This window comes from Rhinoraja longicauda, chromosome 30 (assembly GCF_053455715.1).
Source record: "Rhinoraja longicauda isolate Sanriku21f chromosome 30, sRhiLon1.1, whole genome shotgun sequence".
In the NCBI taxonomy this organism is placed as follows: Eukaryota; Metazoa; Chordata; class Chondrichthyes; order Rajiformes; family Arhynchobatidae; genus Rhinoraja; species Rhinoraja longicauda.
Genome location: NC_135982.1, coordinates 6,233,514 through 6,259,691, shown reverse-complemented (window position 1 = coordinate 6,259,691; position 26,178 = coordinate 6,233,514). Strand labels below are relative to the sequence as shown.

Sequence of the window (26,178 nt, the reverse complement as noted above, 5' to 3'; positions counted from 1 at the left end):
AATCTATAGTCAGAGTGCATTTTTACAGTTTCCTAATTAATTGACGGGTTAAGATTGCATTGCGAATCGTAATTGCTAACAATCCACATAGTGCACATTTATATATAGCGATTACCAGCAGGGCATCAGAACCTGTTCTGAAGTTAGCAAACGGGGGGTAGTCAAGGTTCTTAAATAGATCCAAAATTTAAGTTTGACAATCTCTTGCAAATCCCTACTTTTTACCTGTCTCCCAGTAAATGTGTCCACAAAGAGATTCTCGACTCTTACGAGAATTTTAAGCAGTTGTAATTTGTTTTGTAGTCAAACTGTTCTGGAATAAAATCTGTCAAATTGGGGAATTGTTATAGCACAAAGTAGGCAAAGTAAACATTTAGCTTATGGTGGAATTAAATGGGATGGCATTTTGTTTTTTGGTTAATTTTGCTTTATTAAAGTGATGTCCTGGTTGCCCTGCTTTGACTTTAGTGGATTATATCTTTGCACAACATTGCTGCAGTCCTGTTGTTTCAAGTCTCATGAACTCAAAGTTATTTCCGTTGCAAATTCTGTACAGCCTAATTTCTCCCTGCACTGTTTCATGTTTTTTTTTAAACCAATTTTATCGTTCATGATGCTCTCCATCCTTTGCCCATTTTGTGTAAGCCTCTCCGTTGTATGTCCTGTTACCCTTGTGCTTCTCTGTTGCTCTTTACCGTGGGATTTCTGCTTCCTGCTGTCTTGTTGAGTAGATTTTGACTCCAAGGCCATGTGATCTTTATGCTGATTCCAATGGAGTGTTCTCTCCTAAGAAGGTTGGTATTTGCGGGACTTTTGAGATGATGGTGTTGAATGGATTGTTCATGACTAGTAGTGTTCATTTTATTGCTAAAATACTGTTAGTTTTACTTGTCATTTCCATTTAATGTGAGAGGCATTACATGAGATGCTATTCAACATAATGCTCCCAATTCACCTCTTGAACGCGATGTTCCGTTATCCTCCTGCAGTCATGCAGCTTGGGTTGGGGGCTGTGTTCATACTGGGTCTCCATCTTTAACGAGCGAAGACGCAAGATTAAAACTAAGTCCACCTTGAACTGAAACATCATGGAACAGTATGGCACAGGAACAGGCCCTTCAGCCCACCATGATTGTGCTGAACATGATGCCAACTCTTACCTGCCTCCACATAACCCCTATCCCTCTATACCCAGCTGTTTTCAGGCAACTGAACCATCCTACCAACAACCAGAATGCAGTCCTGAGTTACTGTCTTACCTCATTGGAGACATGTGGACCATCTTGATCAGACTTTACTGGACTTTATCTAGCACAAAATGTTACTCACTTTATTGCGTATCTGTACACTCGATTGTAATCATGGATTGTCTTTCCGCTGACTGATTAGCAACCTAAGCTTTTCACTGTACCTAGGTACACCGATAAACTAAATTTAAACTCCCTGCATATCCATGTACATCAAAAGTCTTATCCAAATGCCACTATTGTATCTGGCTCAACCACCAACCCCGACATTACATACCAGGCACTGTCCACCCTCTGTGTGGCATTCATTAGTTTAAATCTGCAGATGACACAAAATGTTGGAGTAACTCAGCCGGGACAGGCAGCATCTCTGGTGAGAAGGAATGGGTGACATTTCGGGTCGAGACCCTTCTTCAGACTGATATCAGGGAGAATGGCCGGTACATAGACAAGGAAGTGTATAGATAAGGAAGTGTAAGGTGTGTAAACAGGACCAACAATCTGTAGATAGTACTCACACTGTTGTTTTAAACTGGTGGAACATCTATGGAGTATTTTGGGAGCCTTTTGGATGCATTCCATGAAGTGTTATAGTATATGCCTCTTCTTAATGGACTATATTTGGCAAGACGCGGGCATACAAGTATATGACTAGATTGCTTGCGAACCTAAACGCCCACATTTCTGCTGCTCTATTAATTAAAGTGCTGATCCATGCCGTAGTTCCCATAATTAGACTTGTGTGCGAAAATTGTCACGGCAAAGCTTGCGGTTCGCTTTTGAGTCTTAAAATTGAATGTTGCTGCTAGGTGGGACGGGATGAATTGTTGAGGACTTTGTTGGGATGATATAATTTACCGTTGCCTACATGTGAAAGTTCGGGCTCTGTAATTGGGTTCCATCTTCCAGCTGAGATCATCAGTACTTTTGTCTACCAAATTGAAAACTATAATGACAGCTCTTCCTATTTCAGTTCGAATCCTATTCTAATTCCAGCTCCGACTGTATAAATATTGATGAGTTTTATTAAAGTGCGAACATTTAGCACACCACCACTATGTCCACTTTAATCAAACAGCCGTCACTTGGGTTTTGAATTGGCGCTGTGGTGAGATAGTGTAATGGCATAGCTGGTAGACCTTCTGCCACCCAAGCTCAAAACTATTTATTCCGTGCATTGATGTCTTGGGTGTTAGATGTTGGCATGAATATGACAGGTACATGGATAGGACAGGTTTGCAGGGATACAGACCAAACGCGGGACTAGTGTAGCTGGGACATGTTGGCTGGTGTGGGCATGTTGGGCCGAAGGACCTGTTTCCACACTGTATCACTCTATGACTCTATGAATGATCATAAAGCAGTTGTTATTTTTTTACTTTTGTTAGACGCCGCATCTTGTGAACCTCAATGAAGATCCTCTCATGTCCGAGTGTCTGTTATACTACATCAAAGATGGCACCACAAGGTAAGGAGCTCAAGGAGCAGTCTTTACTTGGATATTAAGCATGTTTAGTATTCAACATTTAAAAAAATATCGAAGGTAGACACAGAATGCTGGAGTAACTCAGCGGGTCAGGCAGCATCTCTGGAGAGAAGGAATGGGTGACGTTTCGGGTCGAGACCCTTCTTCAAACCTTGGTCTGAAGAAGGGTCTCGACCCGAAACGTCACCCATTCCTTCTCTCCAGAAATGCTGCCTGACCCGCTGAGTTACTCCAGCATTTTGTGTCTACCTTTGATTTAAACCAGCATCTGCAGTTTTTTTTCCCCTACACATTTAATAAATATCGCTGGGTTTGCGAATGATTTGATCTAATGTTTTTAACAGAAAATAGTAGCTAGTAGAACCAAAGAACTGCAGATACTGGCTAACACACACGAGGTCACAAAGTGATGGAGTAACTCAGCAGGTCAGGCATCATCGCTGACGAACATGGTTAAGTGATCCCGGTTCCCGACTCAAAGTGTCGTCCATGTTCTCCAGAGATGCTGTCTGACCTGCTGAGTCACTCCAGTACCTTGTGTCCAAAATTATAGCTGGAGTTTAATATATTGCTTCAGTTTTCCTGGACAAATTTCACAGTACCTGTTCACGTAAATGGAAATGGTATAAAAATGCCACTTGTTTTGAGGATAGATTTTCTGCCCATGGTCTCGTTTTGTTCGGATTCCCTTGGTTTGGAGTCGAATTGTTTCTGCCCTATGGGTACATCATAATAGGGGACGGGTTTCCAAGTTCGGTTGTCTGTCCAGTAGCTATTCTGACGAGCTTAAGAACCCACTGCAGAGAGATCCAATATGATACGATAGAGCTTTATTTATCCCAGGTGGGAAATTGATGATCTGCCAACACTCATGAAACACAACAAGATATATGAAACATGAAATTAAAGTGACGAGTGGAAAGTCCAGAATTTGGAATGTGCAAAGATTGGGGTTTGACGGGGAGTCAGTCTACCCCACGACAGAAGGGCGAGGAGTTGTACAGTTTGATCACCACAAGGAAAAAGGATCTCCTGTGGCGTGCTGTGCTGCATTGTGGTGGAACAAGTCTGTTGCTGAAGGTGCCCCTCAGGTTGATCAGAGTGTTATGTCATTCAACACATTGCTCCCAAATTCACTTCTTGAACACCATTTGACGCTCCGTTAGTTTTAATTGAGAGATCCAGCATGGAAACAGGCCATGCAGCCCACCGAGTCCGTGCCGACCAGCGATCCCTGCACACTTGCACTATCCTACACAAACTGGGGGCAATATTACATTTTATACCAAGCCAATTAACCTACAAACCTGTACTTCTTTGGAGTGTGGGAGGAAAGTGAAGATCTCGGAGAAAACCCACGCAGGTCACGGGGAGAACGTGCAAGCTCCATACAGACAAGCACCTGTAGTCGGGATGGAACCCGGGTGTCTGGCGCTGCCAGGCAGTAACTCTACCACTGCGCCACCGTGCCGCCCACTATGCCCATTAGCCTACTGTAATCATGCAGCTCCTGAAATCGTCTCTGTCATTCGTCTTCTTCTTGCGTTTGAGGCAGCAGAAGTTATGAAGCTGCTTCTGCTTCTGCTGTCTCTGTTTGTTGTCGTTCGCCTGACTGAGGTTAGTTGACAGGGCTCACCACGGGGAGGTCGACAACGTGAGCCCCTCTGTCATTCTTATTTCATATCATGTGCATGATCCCCGAGTGTAAAGCCCTTTACAGCGTGTTTCAAAAGTTCACATCCATCCTTTCAGTTTAGGTTAGCCAGTTGCTTGCAACCGGAGGGAAACCAAAGGCATTTTCAATTCACTTGCGTCTCCCAGTTGCTTTTACTACCAGTTGAATTTAATCAGCTCTATAATTAAATATTTAACGCAATGCCAAGTGGAAGGCTCCTTTGATTAACTGTGTGTTTAAATGTTGTGAGCGTGTATCTTTTAATTATAAGGGTTGGCCAGGCAGAGGCACAGAGACGCCAGGATATTGTTCTCAGTGGAGCCCACATCCGAGAAGAACATTGCAGTTTCAGGAGCGACAAGAATCAAACTGGAGAAGGTAAAACCAGCAAATTACTTATTTTTAAGATAGCGCTTGATACTTACTTGGAAGATCTTCACAGGCAAACCTTTCATTGGGTTAAAATTTTAATGTTATCTCCACTTCAATAAGACGTCTGGGATCCTAAGTTGACACCACAGGACCCGCAGATTAAAGTTGTACATGGTGTCTTGCATTGGGCTGTTCCATGACTACAGAAACACAACAGTACAGCATAGCAACAGGCCCTTTAGCCCATCGTGTCTGAGCTGACCAAGATACCAATGATGGTGACTAATGGTTTTCAGTCAGAGAGTTGTAAATCTGTGGAATTCTCTGCCTCAGAAGGCAGTGGAGGCCAATTCTCTGAATGCATTCAAGAGAGAGCTAGATAGAGCTCTTAATGATAGCGGAGTCAGGGGGTATGGGGAGAAGGCAGGAACGGGGTACTGATTGAGAATGATCAGCCATGATCACATTGAATGGCGGTGCTGGCTCGAAGGGCTGAATGGCCTCCTCCTGCACCTATTGTCTATTGTTTTAACATCGTGGGATATCATTGGTGCACCAGTCTTGAATCAAGGAAAGCTTGTGAGCTGGAGGTGTTTTCCAAAAAATATATAATAAAGCCATACATTTTTTTTCTCATTCCTTTGAAACAATTACTAATTATGGGCAATTGTATTATGTTGTGAAGAATGTAAACAGTACTCGGACAGCAATAAATAGAGGCTAGTTCAGTAGTTCCAAAGGTATGTTCATGCATCTAGTGAAGTGATTTTTCTCCTGGTTTTTAATTGGAGTCTTCTGCAGAAGTTTAGTTGAGAGATACAGTGCGGAAACAGGCCCTTCGGCCCAGCGATCCCCGCACATTAACACCATCCTACACCCACTAGGGACAATTTTTACATTTACCAAGCCAATTAACCTACAAACCTGTACGTCTTTGGAGTGTGGGAGGAAACAGAAGATCTCGGAGAAAACCCACGCAGGTCACGGGGAGAACGTACAAACTCCGTAAAGACGGCGCCCGTAGTCGGTATCGAACCCGGGTCTCCGGCGCTGCATTTGCTGTAAGGCAGCAACTCTACCGCTGCGCCACCATGACCGCCCGATAGGTTGACAAACTTTTAAACTCTGTTTATTTTTCTTTGTACAGTTATCGTGACTTTGGTGCCCTGTGAAGGATCTGAAACCTACGTGAATGGCAAACGAGTCATCAACCCAGTAAAGTTACGTTCAGGTTGGTTGTCTGCCGATGAAGGGATCAGTCTTTTATGTTTGTGTTTCATTTCTTCTGCTTATTTGCTACTGTCATTAAAACTGCCAAATGCTACTTTCCACTGTGACATGAAGCTCGAGGGGAAGCGAGTAGCTCCCCTCTCCCTCTCCAAACCTCTTCCCGGTTTCTTGCCTTCCTTTCTGGAAGATCCCGGGCTTTTTCGACAAAGTGCCAGAGAGTGGCCTTCATCAACAAGAATGGTCCTTCCATTATCTAGCTGCTTCCCCTCTGTAATCTGGCCTGATGGAACGGTCTTTCCATAAGCTAGGGTACTGTCCAATTCACCTCAACCCCATTGTGGACATTGGACTTGGTGTCTGGAACTGATGCACTACAATGCTGAAAAGTATATTCTGCACTATCTATCTTCCCCTTTGCTCGGCTTATTGTACTTGAGTTTGACTTCATTGTAGTTACAAGGATCTGTAAATGCTGCTTTACAGTGAAGACACCAAATGCTGGAGTAACTCAGTGGGTCAGGCATATATCTCTGGAGAACGTGGATAACTGTCAGACCTCTGCCAGACTGAAGAAGCGACTTGGCTCAAACTATCACCTATCCATGTGGTATCTTGGTTGGCATGGACAAGCTGGGACAAAGGGCCTGTTTCTTTGCTGGATGACTCTGTACACATCCTGCACTGGATAGAGCTATGTAATCTCAGAACCAATGGTTCAGAGCATCTCTCTGCAGTCCTACTACCTTTCGTTCTGAGTGGTGGTGAATGGTTGGAGCTAACATGAGGTGGAAGCTTTAGTAGCATCCCCATAGTGAACAATCACAATGTTGAAGCATTTGCAGCTGTATTTTTCCGAAAGGACTTGAGTAGATGATCCATTGCAACATCGCTCTGATATCTGCATCGTCACAGGAACTAGTCTCCAGCCAAAGGCTGAGAATGCCAAATTAGAGAAAAGGCTATGGGTCCACTTGACATCCAGCTGTGGTGCCAAAGACCTGTGATACCAAAGACCTGTGGTCTAAAACTAGCTATATCTCCAGCCAAGCTGTCACAGTCCAAATGCAAACACGGCATCTCTCCAGAAAGATAGAAGGTTTTCCAGGTAGCAGGACATTAAGGAAAGGTATTGTCCAGTCATTGTACAAGAGTGTAAAGTGATGGAAGGCTTTATTAACCAAGCTCACAAGGGAAACCTTCTTGCCAGATAACCTGGACATCTTTGTCCAGTTTGTTTCACCAGCACCGCTCTGTCCAAGACCTCAGCATGGCCTTTGTCCAGTGTGGTATCAAGGACCCTGGTAAAAGCCAGCATCAGATGGAACATATTCTATTGTTTAGAGTTCCTTGCACAATGGAAGGTGGTTGTTCTCATTGGAGAGCTGGTATGCCAGCCCCAGGGCATCATGAGTGAAGTAACTCAGCATAGTGATCTAGGCACAGCATCTACATCTGCTTCATCAATGTCCTCCTTTCCATCAAAATGTCAGAAAAAGGGGATGTTAACAGATAATTGCGCAACTTTCAAATGCTGTTGCATCTTCCTAGCAAGTGAAGTAGCCCTTGCTTGCAGGCAGAAAGACCCAGACAACATTTGTAGCACGAGTTGGTCAATGGCGAATAATGTGTCGGCCTTTGAACATTTCCTTCAACGATACCACCTACCCTTGACATTCAATGGCATTACCATCATTGAGCACCCTAGAGAATTCCAGTTATCAGACACTCAATTGGGCCCTGCCATGGACACACCATGTAACAAGAGCAAGCTGGTGACTAGATATCCTGTGCAGGGTGACCAACTTCCAGAGACCCCAGAGTCTTAACACCATCTACAAGGCACAAGTTTATGGTAGTCTATTAACTTGCTTGTATGTGCGCAGTGGCCAACAACTCGAAGCTTGACACAGTCCAGAACATGAGAGCGCACTTGATTGGAACACCATCTACCACTGTAAACGTCCATTCTCTCCATCCCTGGCATGTTGAGGCTGCGATGTGTACCGTTTTCAAAACTCATTGTGGTTCCTTTACCTGGCTACTCCAACAGCGCCTCTCAAAGCCATGAGGGTTAGCAACCAAGATGGCCAGGCAGCTGGCAATACCACCACCTCCAAGATGGCCAGGCAGCTGGCAATACCACAACCTCTAAGATGGCCAGCAGCTGGCAATACCACCACCTCCAAGATGGCCAGCAGCTGGCAATACCACCACCTCCAAGATGGCCAGCAGCTGGCAATACCATCACCTCCAAGATGGCCAGGCAGCTGGCAATACCACCACCTCCAAGATGGCCAGCAGCTGGCAATACCATCACCTCCAAGCTGGCCAGGCAGCTGGCAATACCACCACCTCCAAGATGGCCAGGCAGCTGGCAATACCACCACCTCCAAGCTCCCTTCCAATCTGCACATCGTCCTGGCTTGAAAATTTATCGCCAGTCTTTCATTGCCAATGTGTGGATCTTGAAAGTTCTTTCCCAACAGAAGAGTGGGGGCGAAGCTGCCAGGCCTGCACGGAGGTAGTCCAGCACCTCCACCCTGGGATATGCAATAAATACTGGCCTTGGCGTTGATGACAGGATTTTGAAAACTAGTCTGCAAAAGAACAGAGTTTGCAGCTTCGGCTACCCATTCCCATGGCCATAGCATTACTATAATAGCTGGACAACAAAATAGTAAAAGGGGATGAAAGGTAATGAGCAGTTTGAGCTGCTGCTCGACACCTCTTGGGACCTAGGTTTATTCCTGACCTTCGGTATTCACTGTGTGGAGTCTGCATGTTCTCCCTTTGCGTTTTCTCCAGCACTCTGTTTTGCTCAAGATTCCATAACCTGCAGTTTCTTGTATCTCCAATTGAATTATGTCTCCATATAAAGTTGTTTTTTTGTGTGTACGTGTGTGTGTGTGCGTATATATATATATGTGTGTATATATATATATATATGTGTGTATATATATATATATATATATATATATATATATATATGTGTGTATCTATATATGTGTATATATATATATGTGTATATATATATATATGTGTGTATATATATATATGTATATATATATGTATATATATGTGTGTGTGCATTTGTGAGTATGCATATATACGTGCACTGATCTTTTTCTCTCGTTTATTATATTGTTCACTGTGTTCTGTATTTACATATTCTGTTGTGCTGCTGCAAGTAAGAATTTCATTGTTCTATCTGGGACACAGGACAATAAACACTCTTGACTCTCCAGACTCTTGACTCTAAATAATTTCCCTTCCCTGCAATCAATTGTCTGGATTTTAAGACTGTTGCTTCCTATTTGTTTCAGGGAATCGCATAATAATGGGCAAGAATCACGTTTTCCGATTCAACCATCCTGAGCAGGCGCGTGCTGAACGAGAGAAGACCCCGTCTGCCGAGACCCCTGTCGAACCCGTTGACTGGGCCTTTGCCCAGCGCGAACTTCTTGAAAAACAAGGCATAGATATGAAGCAGGAGATGGAGAAAAGGTAATTACACACACAGTGTTGCACGACATTTATTTTTAGATGTCAATTTTGGGCAAAGTTTTAAAGTTCAGGAAATCATGGTGCAGCTGTGAGGGACTTTGGTTAGGCTGCATTCGGAATGTTGCGTGCATTTGTGGTCGTCCCGTGACAGGAACGATGTGGAGGCTTTGGAGTGGGTGTGGAAGAGGTTTACCAGAACGATGCATGGATTAGGGGGTGCTAGCTACAGGAAGAGGTTGGACAAAATTGGGTTGTTTTGTCTGTAATGCCAGAGGCTGAGGGGAGACCTGATTGAAGTTTACAAAATTACGAGGGGGTAGACAGTCAGATCTTTTTTCCAGGTGTTACAGTTGTACAAGACGTTGGTGAGACCTCATTTGTAGTATTGTGTTCAGTTTTTCTCAGTTTTGCTGTAGGAAGGATAGGGGGACTAGAGGGATATGGATCATGTCCAGGCAGATGAGATCAGTTTGACTCGGCATCATGATCAGCACAAACATAGTGGGCCGAAGGGCCCGCTACTGTGCTGTACTGTTTTATGCGCTATGTTTATACAACTAGTTACCACTGAAAAGAAAAAGCATTGGATGCCTTAGCAGGCTTTGAGCTGGATAAATTCCCAGAGCATGTCATAATGTATCCATGCTGACATGGAGGCAAGAGAGGAGATTTCTGGGGCTCTGATAGAAATCAGATTAGGAGGGAGAAATAGGTCAGCCATGATTGAATGGCGGAGTGGACTTGATGGGCCGAATTCTGCTCGTATCACCTATGACCTTAAACCTAAGTCTTCCCAGGTTACAGATGAGGTGCCAGATTACTGGAGGACAGTGATTACGGTATTTTTATTCAAGAAGACCAGTAGGGATAAGTAGGGTAATTTCAGGATGATGGGTCTAACATCAGTAGTAGGACAATTATAAGAAAACATTCTTGGGAACGGCATTAGTTGATACCTCGAAAGGCAGGAATTGATCGGGTGGAGTCAGCATGACATTCCTAAGGGAAGGTGGTAACAAAGTGTGTCGAACAGGGTGGTGCAATAGATACAGTCTACATGGAGTTCAGTAAGACCTTTGATAAGTTCCACAGGTAAAAGTACTTTGAATTCGGGGTAAATTGGATCCAAAATTGGTTTGGTGACATCGAGTCAGAAAATGGCCCAACTTGTTCATGCCGACTAAGGTGCCCATTGGGGACATAGGAAAGATAATGTGAACACTTCCCTGAGGCAGAGGGCATGTACTTCTGAGAAAAAAATCCCGAAGACCATGTGTTTAAAGTAAAGGATAGGAGTTTTAAAGGGGATTTAAGGAGAACATGCTGCCCAGGTAGATGGTGGAGGCAGGTACTCACACAGCATTTAATATTTATGCTGATACTGTACTTGAAATGCCATGGCATGGCTGAGTGCTGGCAATTGGAATTGGTGTTGACAGATATGATAGCCAAAGTGGACATGATGGGCTAAAGGGCCCGTTTACCTACTGAATGGCTCAATGCCTCCATTAGGCCCGTCTTTCGGAATCTTGCCCACACACTCACCCATACTGGTCCACGCCAAATGGGATGCATTTGTTGTTTTCTAAATGAATGGAACCTTCCTCAAATCTATGGAATTTTGTAAATTAAAGCTATCTCACTTGGCATTTTTACAACTTTACGATTGATGCTGAAAGGGTTGACGGTGGACATGCAATGGAAGGCATTTAAAGGTCGCATGGATGAACTACAACAAGTGTTCATCCCAGTTTGGCAAAAGAACAAACCAGGAAAGGTAGTGCATCCGTGGCTAACAAGGGAAATCAAGGATAGTATTAAAACAAAAGATGAAGCATACAGATTAGCCAGAAAAAGTAGCATACCAGAGGACTGGGAGAAATTCAGAGTCCAGCAGAGGAGGACAAAGGGCTTAATTAGGAAAGGGAAAATAGATTATGAGGGAAAACTGGCAAGGAACATAAAAACAGACTGCAAAAGCTTTTATAAATATGTCAAGAGAAAAAGATTAGTTAAGGCAAATGTAGGTCCCTTGCAGTCGGAAACAGGTGAATTGATCATAGGGAACAAGGAGATGGCAGACCAATTGAACAAATACTTTGGTTCTGTCTTCACTAAGGAAGACATAAACCGTCTGCCGGAAATAGCGGGGGACCGGGGGTCTAAAGAGATGGAGGAACTGAGGGAAATCCAGGTTAGTCGGGAAGTGGTGTTAGGTAAATTAAATGGATTAAAGGCAGATAAATCCCCAGGGCCAGATAGGCTGCATCCCAGAGTGCTTAAGGAAGTAGCCTCAGAAATAGTGGATGCATTAGTGATAATTTTTCAAAACTCTTTAGATTCTGGAGTAGTTCCTGAGGACTGGAGGGTAGCTAATGTAATCCCACTTTTTAAAAAGGGAGGGAGAGAGAAAACGGGGAATTATAGACCAGTTAGCCTAACATCGGTAGTGGGGAAAATGCTAGAGTCAGTTATTAAAGATGTGATAGCATTACATTTGGAAAGTGGAGAAATCATCGGACAAAGTCAGCATGGATTTACCAAAGGCAAATCATGTCTGACGAATCTTATAGAATTTTTCGAGGATGTAACTAGTAGAGTGGATAAGGGAGAACCAGTCGATGTGTTATATCTGGACTTTCAGAAGGCCTTCGACAAGGTCCCACATAGGAGATTGGTGTACAAACTTAAAGCACACGGTATTGAGGGTTCAGTGTTGAGGTGGATAGAAAATTGGTTGGCGGACAGGAAGCAAAGAGTAGGAATAAACGGGTCCTTTTCGGAATGGCAGGCAGTGACTAGTGGGGTACCGCAAGGCTCAGTGCTGGGACCCTAGTTATTTACAGTGTATATTAATGATTTGGACGAGGGAATTGAATGCAACATCTCTAAGTTTGCGGATGACACGAAGCTGGGTGGCAGTGTTAGCTGCGAGGAGGATGCTAGGAGGCTGCAGAGTGACTTGGATAGATTAGGCGAGTGGGCAAATGCATGGCAGATGCAATATAATGTGGATAAATGTGAGGTTATCCACTTTGGCGGCAAGAACAGGAAAGCAGAGTATTACCTGAATGGTGACCTATTGGGAGAAGGGGAGATGCAACGTGACCTGGGTGTCATGGTGCACCAGTCATTGAAAGCAAGCATGCAGGTGCAGCAGGCAGTGAAGAAAGCGAATGGTATGTTGGCATTCATAGCAAGAGGATTTGAGTTTAGGAGCAGGGAGGTTCTGCTGCAGTTGTACAGGGCCTTGGTGAGACCGCACCTGGAGTATTGTGTGCAGTTTTGGTCTCCTAACCTGAGGAAAGACGTTCTTGCCTTAGAGGGAGTACAGAGAAGGTTCACCAGATTGATCCCTGGGATGGCGGGACTTACATATGAGGAAAGACTAGATAGACTGGGCTTGTACTCACTGGAATTTAGAAGACTGAGGGGGGATCTTATAGAAACATATAAAATTCTTAAGGGGTTGGAGAGGCTAGATGCGGGAAAATTGTTCCCGATGTTGGGGGAGTCCAGAACCAGGGGTCACAGCTTAAGGATAAGGGGGAAGTCTTTTAGGACCGAGATGAGAAAACATTTCTTCACACAGAGAGTGGTGAGTCTGTGGAATTCTCTGCCACAGAAGGTAGTTGAGGCCAGTTCATTGGCTATATTTAAGAGGGAGTTAGATGTGGCCCTTTTTGCTAAAGGGATCAGGGGGTATGGAGAGAAGGCAGGTACAGGCTACTGAGCTGAATGATCAGCCATGATCATATTGAATGGCGGTGCAGGCTCGAAGGGCCGAATGGCCTACTCCTGCACCTATTTTCTATGTTTCTATGTTTCTATGATTTGGGGGCGAGTGCAGTTAAATGCATGGTAAATCGAATATCACTGTACCTTAATTGGTACACTTGACAATTAAAGACCTTTGATAGTTCCACTATTTGTTCAGTAACACTTCCTTGATAATTGTAGGTTTCCTGAGTTCCTCCATCCCTCCCTCCCAATGATCAATCTATATGCTGTTTATCGGACAGCACTTGTATTCTTTGTGTCTGCATTAACTGTTGGGCACCTATCAATACTAATCCCAAACTCCACATCATAGATGAACACGCAATACACTTCTCATGGAACCGGCTGTAAGCAGATCTGCAAAGTCACTGGGTTTTTTGTTTTTGAATGACTCCTGCTGCTGTTGTAGTGATCAATGGCCAGTCCTGATCTCCCCATTACAGGAAGTACGTGAAGGCTTTGGAGAGGGTGCAGAAGAGGCTTGCCAGAATGCTGCCTGGATCGGAGGTCATTAGCTATCAGGAGAGGTTGGACAAACTTGGATGGTTTTCTCTGGAGCACCAGAGGCTGACGGGAGACTGATAGAAGTATATAAAATTATGAAAGGCATAGACAGGGTAGACAGTCACGACCTTTATCCCAAGGTGAAAATGTCAAAGACTACAGGACATAGTTTTAATGTGAGAGGAGCAAAGTGTAAAAGAGGTGTGCGAAGCATTTATTTTTAACGCAGAGTGGTGGGTATCTGGAACATGCTTCCAGGGCTGTTGGGGGTAAAGGCAGGTATGATAGTGGCATTTAATAAGCTTTATACAGGCGTATGGATATGCAGGGAATGGAGGGATATGGATCATATGCAGGCAGAGGAGATTAGTTGAACTTGGCATCTTGTTTACATGGACATTGAGGGCTGAAGGGGCTGTTCCTCTCCTGTGTCTATGTTCTATTACATCTTCCTGTCTATCTGCTGGTAATAAAGATGAGTTTCAACTACTTTTTGTTACCTCCACAGACTTCAGGAAATGGAGATCTTGTACAAGAAGGAGAAAGAGGAGGCGGACTTGCTTCTGGAACAACAGCGCTTGGTAAGGGGGGTTTTTCTACCTAGAATCTAACATTTCTTGTGTGTTGAATGTTCTTTTATTCCATCATTCTGGCCTGAAATGACAGACTGTTCATGCTTGCTTTGTTGACCTCTGGGCACTACTAATTTGCACCATTGTTTAGCTCTGATGTTTCACTGTGCTCTGTGTTCCGAAATGGACCGTTTAAAACTGCATGGTACAATTCACTCCTCTTGCATGGGACTTGGTCTTCCTTCTGCCTTCTAGAGAAAGTAATGATTCCTGCATCCTTGAGTAATATCTAATGCAAGTCTTGACTCAAGGTGGCTTGAGGATTGTTTACTCAACAACCCTTTTGGCTTGTGAGATAATTAATATAAATATATTGTTTACATGGAAGAAAATTAATTATTGAGAAACAAAACTATTCCATTGTAAAATTGAAATTGACATATTTTTACATAAAGTCGTTCAGTTTTAGAATAGAACTTCAGCTGAAAATTTGTAGGGGCAAGATAATTTACCAATAATTGTGCTCGTCAGATGCATTTGAATTGAGATTCAATAGGCAGGGTAGCTGGGATTTAATTGTAGTCAGCCTTTCATTTAATCCTATTAATGTTTTGGCATGTTGTATATCTGTAGTTGCTTTAGAAAAACTACGCAGCAGTGGACTTAAAGTTTGATTTTTGCAATTGCCGTTGAGACAGGAAGGAAATGGGATTAAATTGGGATCGTGACTGGAAAGTTGGCGTCTGTCAATTTGACTCCATTCCTTATCATTGGGTGACATTATTCTCCTGTGATGCCCGCCTTTGGGAAGTTTTCATGGAGCCTGTTTTAAATAGTGCATCATCTCTGTAGGATGTGTTTGGTGTGGGCAGTAAAACATACCAGATATGCACTGTAGGAAATTGATGTCTTCCTGGTTTCCAGAGAGAGTACTTGACACTGACAGTGGATGTCAGAAATTGCTTTTCCCCCTGGTTTTAATGTCCCTCTTCCTAACCTACACCGCCATTTAAAACAGCACTTCCCCTCAACTCAACAGTCAACTAGAATCCTCGGCTTGATCTCTAACCTCTGCTGAAGTAGCTGGCTTCGAGGATTGATTACAAGGGTTCCATACTTGGGCTGTGGGGTAGGTGCAGGCATGAAATTGATCAGATATCGGCTCCCTGATTGCTATTCCTGACTCGTTAAAGAGCTCAGATGTGTGTGTTTAGTGGGCATAGGGTTGCTTGCAGGCCACTGCGCCAGTGTGGGACGAGACATTGTCCCTTGGTATGAAGCCAAAGACATCAATAGAGGCATGGGTTATCCCCCTCTACATTTCTATTAATGTACATGAAAGGCAACACTTATTGGTGATGATCCTTTCAGTTATCGTAACAAATTCATACTTCAAGCAGCACAATTAGAAAACGATACATTTTATCTTGTGGAATTGCATCATGAATAACCGTTTAAGTAACCCGTCTAATTTCATATGCTTATTTAATGAAAAATCATGACTCCCGATATACATATGAAAAATGTGCACATTTATAAATTTGGGTTCCAATTCATTGCCAGGGAGTGAAGTCAGATTTAGGTTGTGGGAATTATTCTGCCTTTTGTTCCCTGCTTTGAATGGTACTGCAAAGGTCATTGCCTTTTTCTAAAGCTTGGACTAAAACATTCAATGCACATTTTCAAAGCATCCCATGCTCAGTGTTCATTCCACTGTGCTTGTCCTGTGAAGGCATCGGGGAGAGAGAGAGAGAGAGCTGCAGTGTTTAGTTGAAGTTTTCAAAGTTCACCCATTAAACGCTTTGCTTTAGTCATTCATCTTGTACATTTAAAAAAAAATCAAACTATTTTAAGGAAAATTATTAATAAACTGTTTTTAGTTGAAATGCAAATGTTATAGCTTTGTGCAGGAGAACGAGAACCAGATTGTGTGAAGACGCTGAATCAAAATGTTTAAAGTGACGTGAATTTCTAAATTCCCGCATTACAGTGGTGCAGCTGGTAGTGCTGATGTTTCACAGCGCTAGAGACGCGGGTTTGAACCCGACCTCAGGTGCTGTGTGTGTTTGGAATTTACATGTTCTCCCTGTGACTGCAAGGGTTTCCTCCAGGTGCTCAGGTTTCCTCCCACGTCCCAAGGTTGTGCAGGTTTTTGTAGGTTAATTGGCCCTGTATAAATTGCCACGACTGTCGGGAGTGGATGAGAAAGTGGAATGGGTGAATGATGGTCGGCGTGGACTCAGTGGGCCGAAGGGCCTGTTTCCATGCTGTATCTTTCAAACAATTCAGTTCAATCCAATCGATTCTTATACAGCTTAGCTTTGCAATTGGATTATAATGCCCCAAGTTGTTATTACTGAAAGGTTGTGCACTGTTTAACCAAATGTTGAATATAAATGAATGATACTGAACATCCTTCCCAATAGCCTTTAATGATGTAGGCTAATGAAATGTCCTCAAATTCTTCATATAATACTTCTTTCAAAAGAGGATATTTGTTTGCAGTTCCTGTGTGCTAAATGGATTAGCTTGCAATTTTTTTAAGTGAATTCTGAGTTCAATGTTGAATAAAAATTGGGCACAATTGTTAATTGATAATTGATTAAGGTTAGTTGATAGGCCAATTAAGTTTGTCCGTGATTGAATTTATTAAAAAAATATATGCAGTAAATAAAACTACAAAATCTGCCAACATTTGTCTTTTAAAGTAAAAGACTTGAAGGATATCCAATCTTTTTACAGATTAGGAATTTAAATGTTATGACTTTTTGAAATGTGTATATGATAAATATAGACAAGTTGTATTTAATCAGGTATCCATCTGAATCATCTGAATAGTATTTACAGCAGTACACTGATGACTAAATACTTGTTTAGATACATTAATCTTCCGGATGGTTTGAATTTATGATGTTAATTTTGAACTATGTTGCCTAACATTTAAAAATAGACTGATAGTGGTTTATATAGACTTGATCTTTTCCTTCGCAAAATTTAAGAGTTAGTAGAATCTCATTCTTGCTCAACTTGAATCCTATATAATTGAAAATAAACACGCAAACAATTTTGGAAAACCAAGTTTTTAGAATATTGTAGGATTGAAACATAACAAGCGGTCAGCCAAAATCCTTGTTAAATTTGAAATCTATTCACTTTCATTGAAACGAGTTATTCACTCTCATATCAAGCTTTTTCAATAGTGCCAATTGTTCAAAGGAGTGATATAAAATATTGTTGGTCATTGGATCACACATCATCTGTACACATTCCCTTCAGCAAGGATGAGAAACTACTTAATAAACTTATCTTGCCTTTGTTTTAGTAATGAGACAAGTATTGGCTACTCTGAACTTAACTGCATTTGTACGTACACCTGCATACTAACCCACTTTAACTACATGCATCAGACGTCTACACCACACTTTTGTACCTTGACACTAAAATGGAGGTCAAAAAGAGACAGTCACTTTTTTTGCATGTTTGTAGCATGACTTGGGTGCAGCTTTGAAATTCTAAAAGGGGGAAAGAACAGATTCAATTTGTCTGAATAAATGGTAAGGGAGTTTTGCATATCATGAAATTATGCATCAACATTTTAATTTTTTTGTTTTCCCTTTTGCAACTTTTCTTTGACAAATTTAAATAACTGCAGAATTGTGGTGCAAAATATATTTTAAAATCTGTTTTTTTTCTGTTTTGTTTCTGCAAATATTTTTGCATGTCCATGGGTCAAACCGTAATCCTAAAAAGTAACTCAAAAGCAGCGGAAATGAACAAATAAACAAAATGAACAATTGGAACTATATCCATGTGTGTGCAGGAAGGAACTGCAGATGCTGGTTTAAACTGAAGATAGGCAAGATGCTGGAGGAACTCTGCACGACGGGCAACATCTCTGGAGAGAAGGAATGGGGTGACGTTTCGGTTTGAAGGCCTGAAACGTCACCCATTCCTTCTCTCCAGAGATGCTGCCTGTCCCGTTGAGTTACTCCGGCATTTTGTGTGTATCCACATGTGGTTAAATTTCCAATGGGGGGGGGTGCTTCGATAGGGAAAATTGCATAAAATATAAGCCAAGTTCAAAAATATTTGCAAAAATATTTTTATTTTTCGAATTCTGAACTATAATTCTGTGTTTGTTTTCTGTGCCAAAAGCTTTCAGCATGTTCACCTAACTCCCATCGTAGTTTTCCCACCCCTCCTATGTTTTCTACATAACTATAGTTTTTGTTTTCATTCAATTTGAATTTTGGGTTCAATTTTAATTTTGGTTGTTTTGGGGCATTTTTTGGTTTTTTTTTTTCTAAAGGATGCAGATTCTGATAGTGGGGATGATTCAGACAAGAGGTCTTGCGAAGAGAGTTGGCGATTGATAACCGCGCTGCGGGAAAAGCTGCCCCCCAGCAAGCTGCAAACCATTGTAAAAAAGTGTGGCCTGCCCAGCAGTGGGAAAAAACACGAACAGATCAAGGTTTACCAGATACCCAAACGACGTAAAATCACCAAAGATCCCAAATGGGTGACGTTCTCAGACCTTAAAATCCAGGCTGTGAAGGAGATATGTTATGAGGTGGCTTTGAATGATTTCAGGCACACTAGGCAGGAGATAGAGGCACTGGCCATTGTTAAAATGAAGGAGCTCTCTGCCGCGTACGGGAAGAAGGACCCCAATGAGAAGGATTCCTGGCGGGCTGTCGCGAGGGATGTGTGGGATACAGTAGGCGTCGGGGAAGAGCGGATCGAAGACGTGGTGGCCACGGTGAAGACCCCCAGCGACGTGGATGTCCTCAAGTGTCACGTGGACAAGCTGGAGAACATCTTGCAAGAGGTGAAGATGCAGAACAACACCAAGGAAGAGGAAATCAAGATCCTACGCGACAAAATGCTGCAGATGGAGAAGGTGTTGCCGCTGTTGGAACCTCTGGACCAGCGTGGGAAACTTGCCCTGGGCAGGCACTGGCTGGAAGGGAAACGTGGGGATAGTGAAGACGCAAAGCAGAGAGGCCCGGGCAAGTACGAGGCGAGCGACTTTGAGAGTGAGGATCCGTCGCACAAGGAGGAGCGAGTTACAAAGCTGATGACGGAGGATTCGGAGTTCCGTCGCGGCCGGTTGCAGTGGATGAGACTGGAGCAGATCCGCTTTAAGAACCTGCAGCAGCAGGAGATCACCAAGCAGCTTCGGCGGCACACCGGGCCGCACAGATTCATCCCGCCCTTTGACCGCAAGCTGCGCTTCCCCTTCAAGAGCAACCCCAGCCACCGAAACTCCTGGAGCCCGGGAACGCACATCATCATCACCGACAAGGAGGCGGTGGAGTTCGTGGTGGAGAGGGATGCCAAGGATGGGAGCGGCGCCGAGGAAGACGCCGGCGAAGCGAGAGAACGCGAGCAGCAGCCTCGGGCCTGGCACCCGCAGGGAGCGGGCAGGGGGCATAACCATGGCCAACGCAACAGGCAGCACCACAAGAACGAGCAGCAAGCTCGCTGGCGCAGCAACTCCTTCAACGGCGGGCAGTACCGCGGCCTGCGTCGGCAGTCTTCACACTCGACGGAGTCCTTGCCCTCCTCCGATGGCCGCCGCACTCCGGAATCTCCCACCTTCCACCAGCGACGCACCCACCAGCAGCACGGCCACTACAACAGCGGCTCCACCGAAAATTGTTTCCACCCAGTGGAGTACTTCAGAACTGAGAGATCGTACCACAACCACTTCACCACCCCGCCGAGAATGCGCCGGCAGAACTCAGCACCAAACCTTAAAGCGCGAGAGACAACTGTATAGAAGCAGACGCCAAAATGGGCCTCCCCCTCCCTGTCCTCTCCCGACATACCCCACCCCAATCCAATCCAATCCAAACCAACGACCCTTCAAGAGCTTCCAAGGTGCTTTAGCTTCCAAAATTTCAGGCTGTCAATCTTCCTGCAACGTTAGAATTCTCACCGCACACTGGCCACATTTTTGTCCGTTGCAAATTTTGGAAAGTGAAGAAGCCAGGTCTACTACAAATGTGTTGATTTTTTTTGTCAGCCAGTTGCAATGCGTTCAGTTTTGAAAGCTGCCAGCTCAATGAAAGATGCACTAAAAACTGGCATTGTTTTTTGGCAACTGCTCAGTAAAACCTATTTTTTCTTTCTTCGTTTCAAATTCCCATTTTCCCCCAGTTGAGAGCTGAGTAGAACTTTTCAAGTTCTCAAGTCCTGTCAATTGTCTAAAGTACTTGCCAAGGTTACAGCAAGCAGTGCAAGCAGTTCACATCTGACCCGTAAACAGTTGACATGTCCTAATTTTGCCTTTTGATGTATCTAGTTAAAGCCCATCGGTCCAAATGTTAAATACCATTTTCAGGATGGTGTCCCTGTTTCAGATTGCCTTTCAGTTGTTTTTTTCTATGTCAGCCTCATAAGCCCAAGGGTCCTGCCGTCGGTCCAAATCGAACGATAGTTTTGAAACGAGAACCCAAATGTTGCCTGCCACCTCTGTGTGCTTCTTTTTATTTCGAGGTGGCGGAAATTAGTTTTTGTGGAAGATCATTGCTGCCAAATTCCTTTGACTTCACGTAGATCTAACCAAAATGGGCAGGGATCTTTTGTAATTGACTTTGGCATTTGGACAAATTTAGTTTCACAAACAGTTCAAAGTACTCATCATCAAAGTCTTTCACTGAATGCAAGACTTCTTAAAATTACAGATTTATATACCCGAAATAACATTTTAAAATATTTTTTCTGCCTTAAGAATAATCATTTGGAAATTTAAATTGTGTCAAAGAATGCTCAGTTTTTTAAAATCATTTTTCTTTGTTATGTGGCCTGGTAGGCTGACTTAGAGGGTATAAAGAAAAACTCCAATAACCCAGCAACCGTGGGACTTTGGTGCCAATCGAGCTGACTCCCAACAATATCAAAAAACTTTTATTTCACCTTTTTTACATGTTACATGATGAAATAATCCATTATCCAGTAGCTATCTAGAGGTTTGTAAAATCTCAAAGGGCATAGATAAGGTGAATGAACACAGTCTTTTCCCCTTGGTGGGTGAGTCTAAAAACAGAGGGCATGGGTTTAAAGTGAGAGGGGAAAGATTTTAAAAGGGTAGTGAGGGGACCTTTTGCACATCGAGGATGGTGGGCGTATGGATTAAGCTGGCAGAGGAAGTGATCAAGGTAGATACAGCAACAACATATCAAAGGCATTTAGACAGGTACGTGGATAGGAAAGGTTTTGAGGGTTGTGGGCAAGTGGGATTAGCCTGGTTAGGCAACTTGGTCAGCATGGATGAGTTGGGTCAAAGAACTTCTTTCCGTGCTGTATATAACTCTATGACCTCGACTCCAACCCATTAAGTTCAACGGGAATGGTATGTATAAGCTCCTGCTGCAAATCTCGCCACTATCCTGATCCCTGGCTTTCTGGACACCAGCTCTGGTTGAGCACCCTGCCTGCACTCTGTGCCTCAGGAGATAGACACAAACTGCTGGAGTAACAGGCAGCATCTCTGGATAGAAGGAATGGGCGACGTTTCGGGTCAAGACCCTTCTTCAGACTGAGTCAGGTGAGAGAGAGATGCCGAGATAAGGAAGTGTAAGGCGTGAAAACAAGACAAAGGGGATGTAGATCAAGGAAAATGTAGAATAGATCATTGTTCAGCTAGGAGAAGGTAACAACAAAGATAAAAGGTGCAGGAAAATAACTAGATGCTGGTACAAATTGAAGGTATCACAAAATGCTGGAGTAACTCAGCGGGTCAGGCAGCATCTCTGGATGATGTTTCGGGTCGAGACCCTTCAGACTGATGTCAGGAGGGGGGGCGGGACAAAGAAAGGATATAGGTGGAGACAGGAAGACAGCGGGAGAACTGGGAAGGGGGAGGGGAAGAGAGGGACAGAGGAACTATCTAAAGTTAGATGTTCTAGTGGCCAGAGATCCTAGGGTGACGGAGGAACTGAAGGAAATCCACATTAGGCAGGAAATGGTGTTGGGTAGACTGATGGGACTGAAGGCTGATAAATCCCCAGGGCCTGATGGTCTGCATCCCAGAGTACTTAAGGAGGTGGTGCTAGAAATTGTGGACGCATTGGTGATCATTTTCCAATGTTCTATAGATTCAGGATCAGTTCCTGTGGATTGGAGGGTAGCTAATGTTGTCCCACTTTTTAAGAAAGGAGGGAGAGAGAAAACGGGAAATTATAGACCAGTTGGTCTGACATCAGTGGTAGGGAAGATGCTGGAGTCAATTATAAAAGACGAAATTGCGGAGCATTTGGATAGTAGTAACAGGATTGTTCCGAGTCAGCATGGATTTACGAAGGGGAAATCATGCTTGACTAATCTTCTGGAATTCTTTGAGGATGTTACCAGGAAAATTGACAGGGGAGAGCCGGTGGTGTACCTTGACTTTCAGAAAGCATTTGACAAGGTTCCACATAGGAGATTAGTGGGCAAAATTAGAGCACATGGTATTGGAGGTAGGGTACTGACATGGATAGAAAATTGGTTGACAGACAGAAAGCAAAGAGTGGGGATAAATGGGTCCCTTTCAGAATGGCAGGCAGTAACTAGTGGGGTACCGCAAGGCTCGGTGCTGGGACCGCAGCTATTTACAATATACATTAATGACTTAGATGAAGGGATTAAAAGTACCATTAGCAAATTTGCAGATGATACAAAGCTGGGTGGTCGTGTGAACTGTGAGGAAGATGCTATGAGGTTGCAGGGTGACTTGGACAGGTTGTGTGAGTGGGCGGATGCATGGCAGATGCAGTTTAATGTGGATAAGTGTGAGGTTATCCACTTTGGTGGTAAGAATAGGAAGGCAGAGTATTATCTGAATGGTGTCATGTTAGGAACAGGGGACGTACAACGAGATCTGGGTGTCCTAGTGCATCAGTCACTGAAAGGAAGCATGCAGGTACAGCAGGCAGTAAAGAAAGCCAATGGAATGTTGGCCTTCATAACAAGAGGAGTTGAGTATAGGAGCAAAGAGGTCCTTCTGCAGTTGTACAGGGCCCTAGAGAGACCTCACCTGGAGTGCTATGTGCAATTTTGGTCTCCAAATTTGAGGAAGGATATTCTTGCTTTTGAGGGCGTGCAGCGTAAGTTTACTAGGTTAATTCCCGGAATGGCGGGACTATCATATGTTGAAAGACTGGAGCGACTAGGCTTGTATACACTGGAATTTAGAAGGATGAGAGGAGATCTTATCGAAACGTATAAGATTATTAAGGGGTTGGACACGTTAGAGGCAGGAAACATGTTCCCAATGTTGGGGGAGTCCAGAACAAGGGGCCACAGTTTAAGAATAAGGGGTAGGCTATTTAGAACTGAGATGAGGAAAAACTTTTTCAGTCAGAGAGTTGTGAATCTGTGGAATTCTCTGCCTCAGAAGGCAGTGGAGGCCAATTCTCTGAATGCATTCGAGAGAGCGCTGGATAGAGCTCTTAAGGATAGCGGAGTCAGGGGGTATGGGGAGAAGGCAGGAACAGGGTACTGATTGAGAATGATCAGCCATGTTCACATTGAAAGACGGTGCTGGCTCGAAGGGCTGAATGGCCTCCTCCTGCACCTATTGTCTATTGTCTATAAGTCAATGTTCATACCGCTGGGGTGTAAGCTGCCCAAGCTAAATATGAGGTGCTGTTCCTCCAATTTGCGGTGGGCCTCACTATGGCACTGGAGGAGGCCCATGACAGAAAGGTCAGAGTGGGAGGGGGAGTTGAAGTGCTGAGCCACCGAGAGATCAGGTTGGTTAAGGCGGACTGAGCGAAGGTGTTGAGCGAAACGATCGCCGAGCCTGCGTTTGGTCTCGCCGATGTAGAGAAATTGACATCTGGAACAACGGATACAATAGATGAGGTTGGAGGAGGTGCAGGTGAACCTCTGCCTCACCTGGAAGGACTGTTTGGGTCCTTGGATGGAGTCGAGGGGGGAGGTAAAGGGACACGTGTTGCATCTCCTGCAGTTGCAGGGGAAAGTGCCCGGGGAGGGGATGGTTTGCGTAGGAAGGGACGAGTGGACCGGGGAGTTACGGAGGGAACTGTCTCTGCGGAACGCAGAAAGGGGAGGAGATTGGGAGATACACAGAGATAAAATGTAAACAAGGACAGTCAGACTAGTTGGAGAACTGAGAGGGAGAGAGAGGGAAGGCAAGGGTTACTTGAAGTTAGAGAAGTCAATATTCATACCTCTGTGCCTCTGACTGGTGTTAGTGACTGACCAGTGTTCCAGACGATGAACCATTGTCAATCGGATGCAGAATTATTGGAGTTTTATCAATATTGCCCAGTTAACTGAGTCTACCTCAGTTAATAAAGACTTTTAAGATTGACAATCTAGTTCAAGAGAGCATTTCTAGGCATTTCACGGTTTAATGTCTATAACTCCACGAAGATTAGGTATAGGCTGTCGACAAAGAACTGGTAAAGTGCCTTATAGGTTTTAATACAGAGTAGCAAGCTCTGAGCATAAACTCAATTGTTTTATTTTGGTCTGAACTTACTACAGATATTATTATCACCGCTTTCTTTTAAATAGAAATAAGTAGTTTTTATTTTATTCAAATTTTAGTTTTCTTCAGAAAGATCTGATTAAATGTGCCAACAATTATAGCAGTATTTGAATTTCATATTTGGAACACAATTTTAAAAATTACACTCGTGTAAACTTTACAAACTTTCTACTCCACCAACTAATGCAAATCATTCCACTCCCTCTTTGAAAGTATTTGTACTTTTTAAAGAAAAAAAACTTCATCCCCAAAATACTGGGTGACTGCTTTCAAAACCTCTTAAAATTCCAGATCTGGCATTTGGAGGATTGGACTCTGGGGACTGATAGTTTTGCGTGTGGACTTTTTTTACTCGAGTATTCTGAAACTTATAGGTTCCTTCTTGGGTCCTGTTTATCACACTAACACAAAATCATGGTTAAGTATGTTCTATCACTTAATATTTGAATGAAGATTATGAATAATGTAAATGATACAAGACATTGTGGAGCTCCATATGAAAGACGTTAATTTTTGGTTTTCTCAATTGAAGTAATGTGTATGTAAGATGTCTTAAGTAAAATTTCCTTCAATTTGTTTAATTATATTAATGAGCACGTTATCATTTCTTTAACTATATATACAATTAGTATTCTTTAAAATTGGTATATGCTTTAGTTTTTTTTTTCTAATTTCTGCCTCAAATCATTTAAAGTATCATTCGAAGATTATTATTCTTTTATGCTCCAGGAATTTAACTGGTGCATTTTGACATTTGTCGTGTTTCAAAGGAAGATTAGTAATTTCTCTTGTTTTGCATTTTAACTAAAATTTTAACTTTCAAAGAGTTGATTGTTAAATGAACTTAATAGAGTTACAAATGTTGACTCCACTAAAAGGACGCAGACAGTGCAAGCAATTATTTCCTCAATATTCATGCTCAGTTAATTGAGGATAATTTCTTGAAGGTGAAGGAAATCATCTATGTAAGGTAGCATCTAGGACAATGCCATTCTCATGGATTAATTGGTAAATTTTGGACTGCTGCTGTAATAAATAGTTTATCATGTTCATAAAGTCCATAAGTGATAGGAGCAGAATTAGGCCATTCGGCCCATCAGGTCTGCTCCGCCATTCAATCATGGCTGATCTATCTCTCCCTCCTAACCCCATTCTCCTGCCTTCTCCCCATAACCCCTGACACCTGTACTAGTCAAGAATCTATCTGTGCCTTAAAAATATCCTTTGACTTGGCCTCCACAGCTGTCTGTGACAAAGAATTCCACAGATTCACCAGTTGATGCATAGCACTTGATATTTTTAAA

General features: G+C 43.3%; 1 protein-coding gene across 14 annotated transcripts in view; it reads left to right on the top strand.

The window, feature by feature from the left end:
- The window catches only part of kif1b (kinesin family member 1B), a 271,960-nt gene that overhangs the window by 150,212 nt on the left and 95,570 nt on the right, over positions 1–26,178 (top strand). For 12 of the 14 annotated variants that reach the window (XM_078425318.1, XM_078425314.1, XM_078425310.1 and 9 more), the window contains 5 exons: positions 2,636–2,715; positions 4,680–4,786; positions 5,928–6,011; positions 9,334–9,514; positions 14,307–14,379. In XM_078425318.1, coding sequence (XP_078281444.1) covers positions 2,636–2,715; positions 4,680–4,786; positions 5,928–6,011; positions 9,334–9,514; positions 14,307–14,379 — 525 coding nt within the window. Of the gene's footprint in view, positions 1–2,635; positions 2,716–4,679; positions 4,787–5,927; positions 6,012–9,333; positions 9,515–14,306; positions 14,380–18,679; positions 22,199–26,178 lie in introns of those variants that run through there. The other 2 variants (XM_078425319.1, XM_078425320.1) reach the window with 1 other exon arrangement.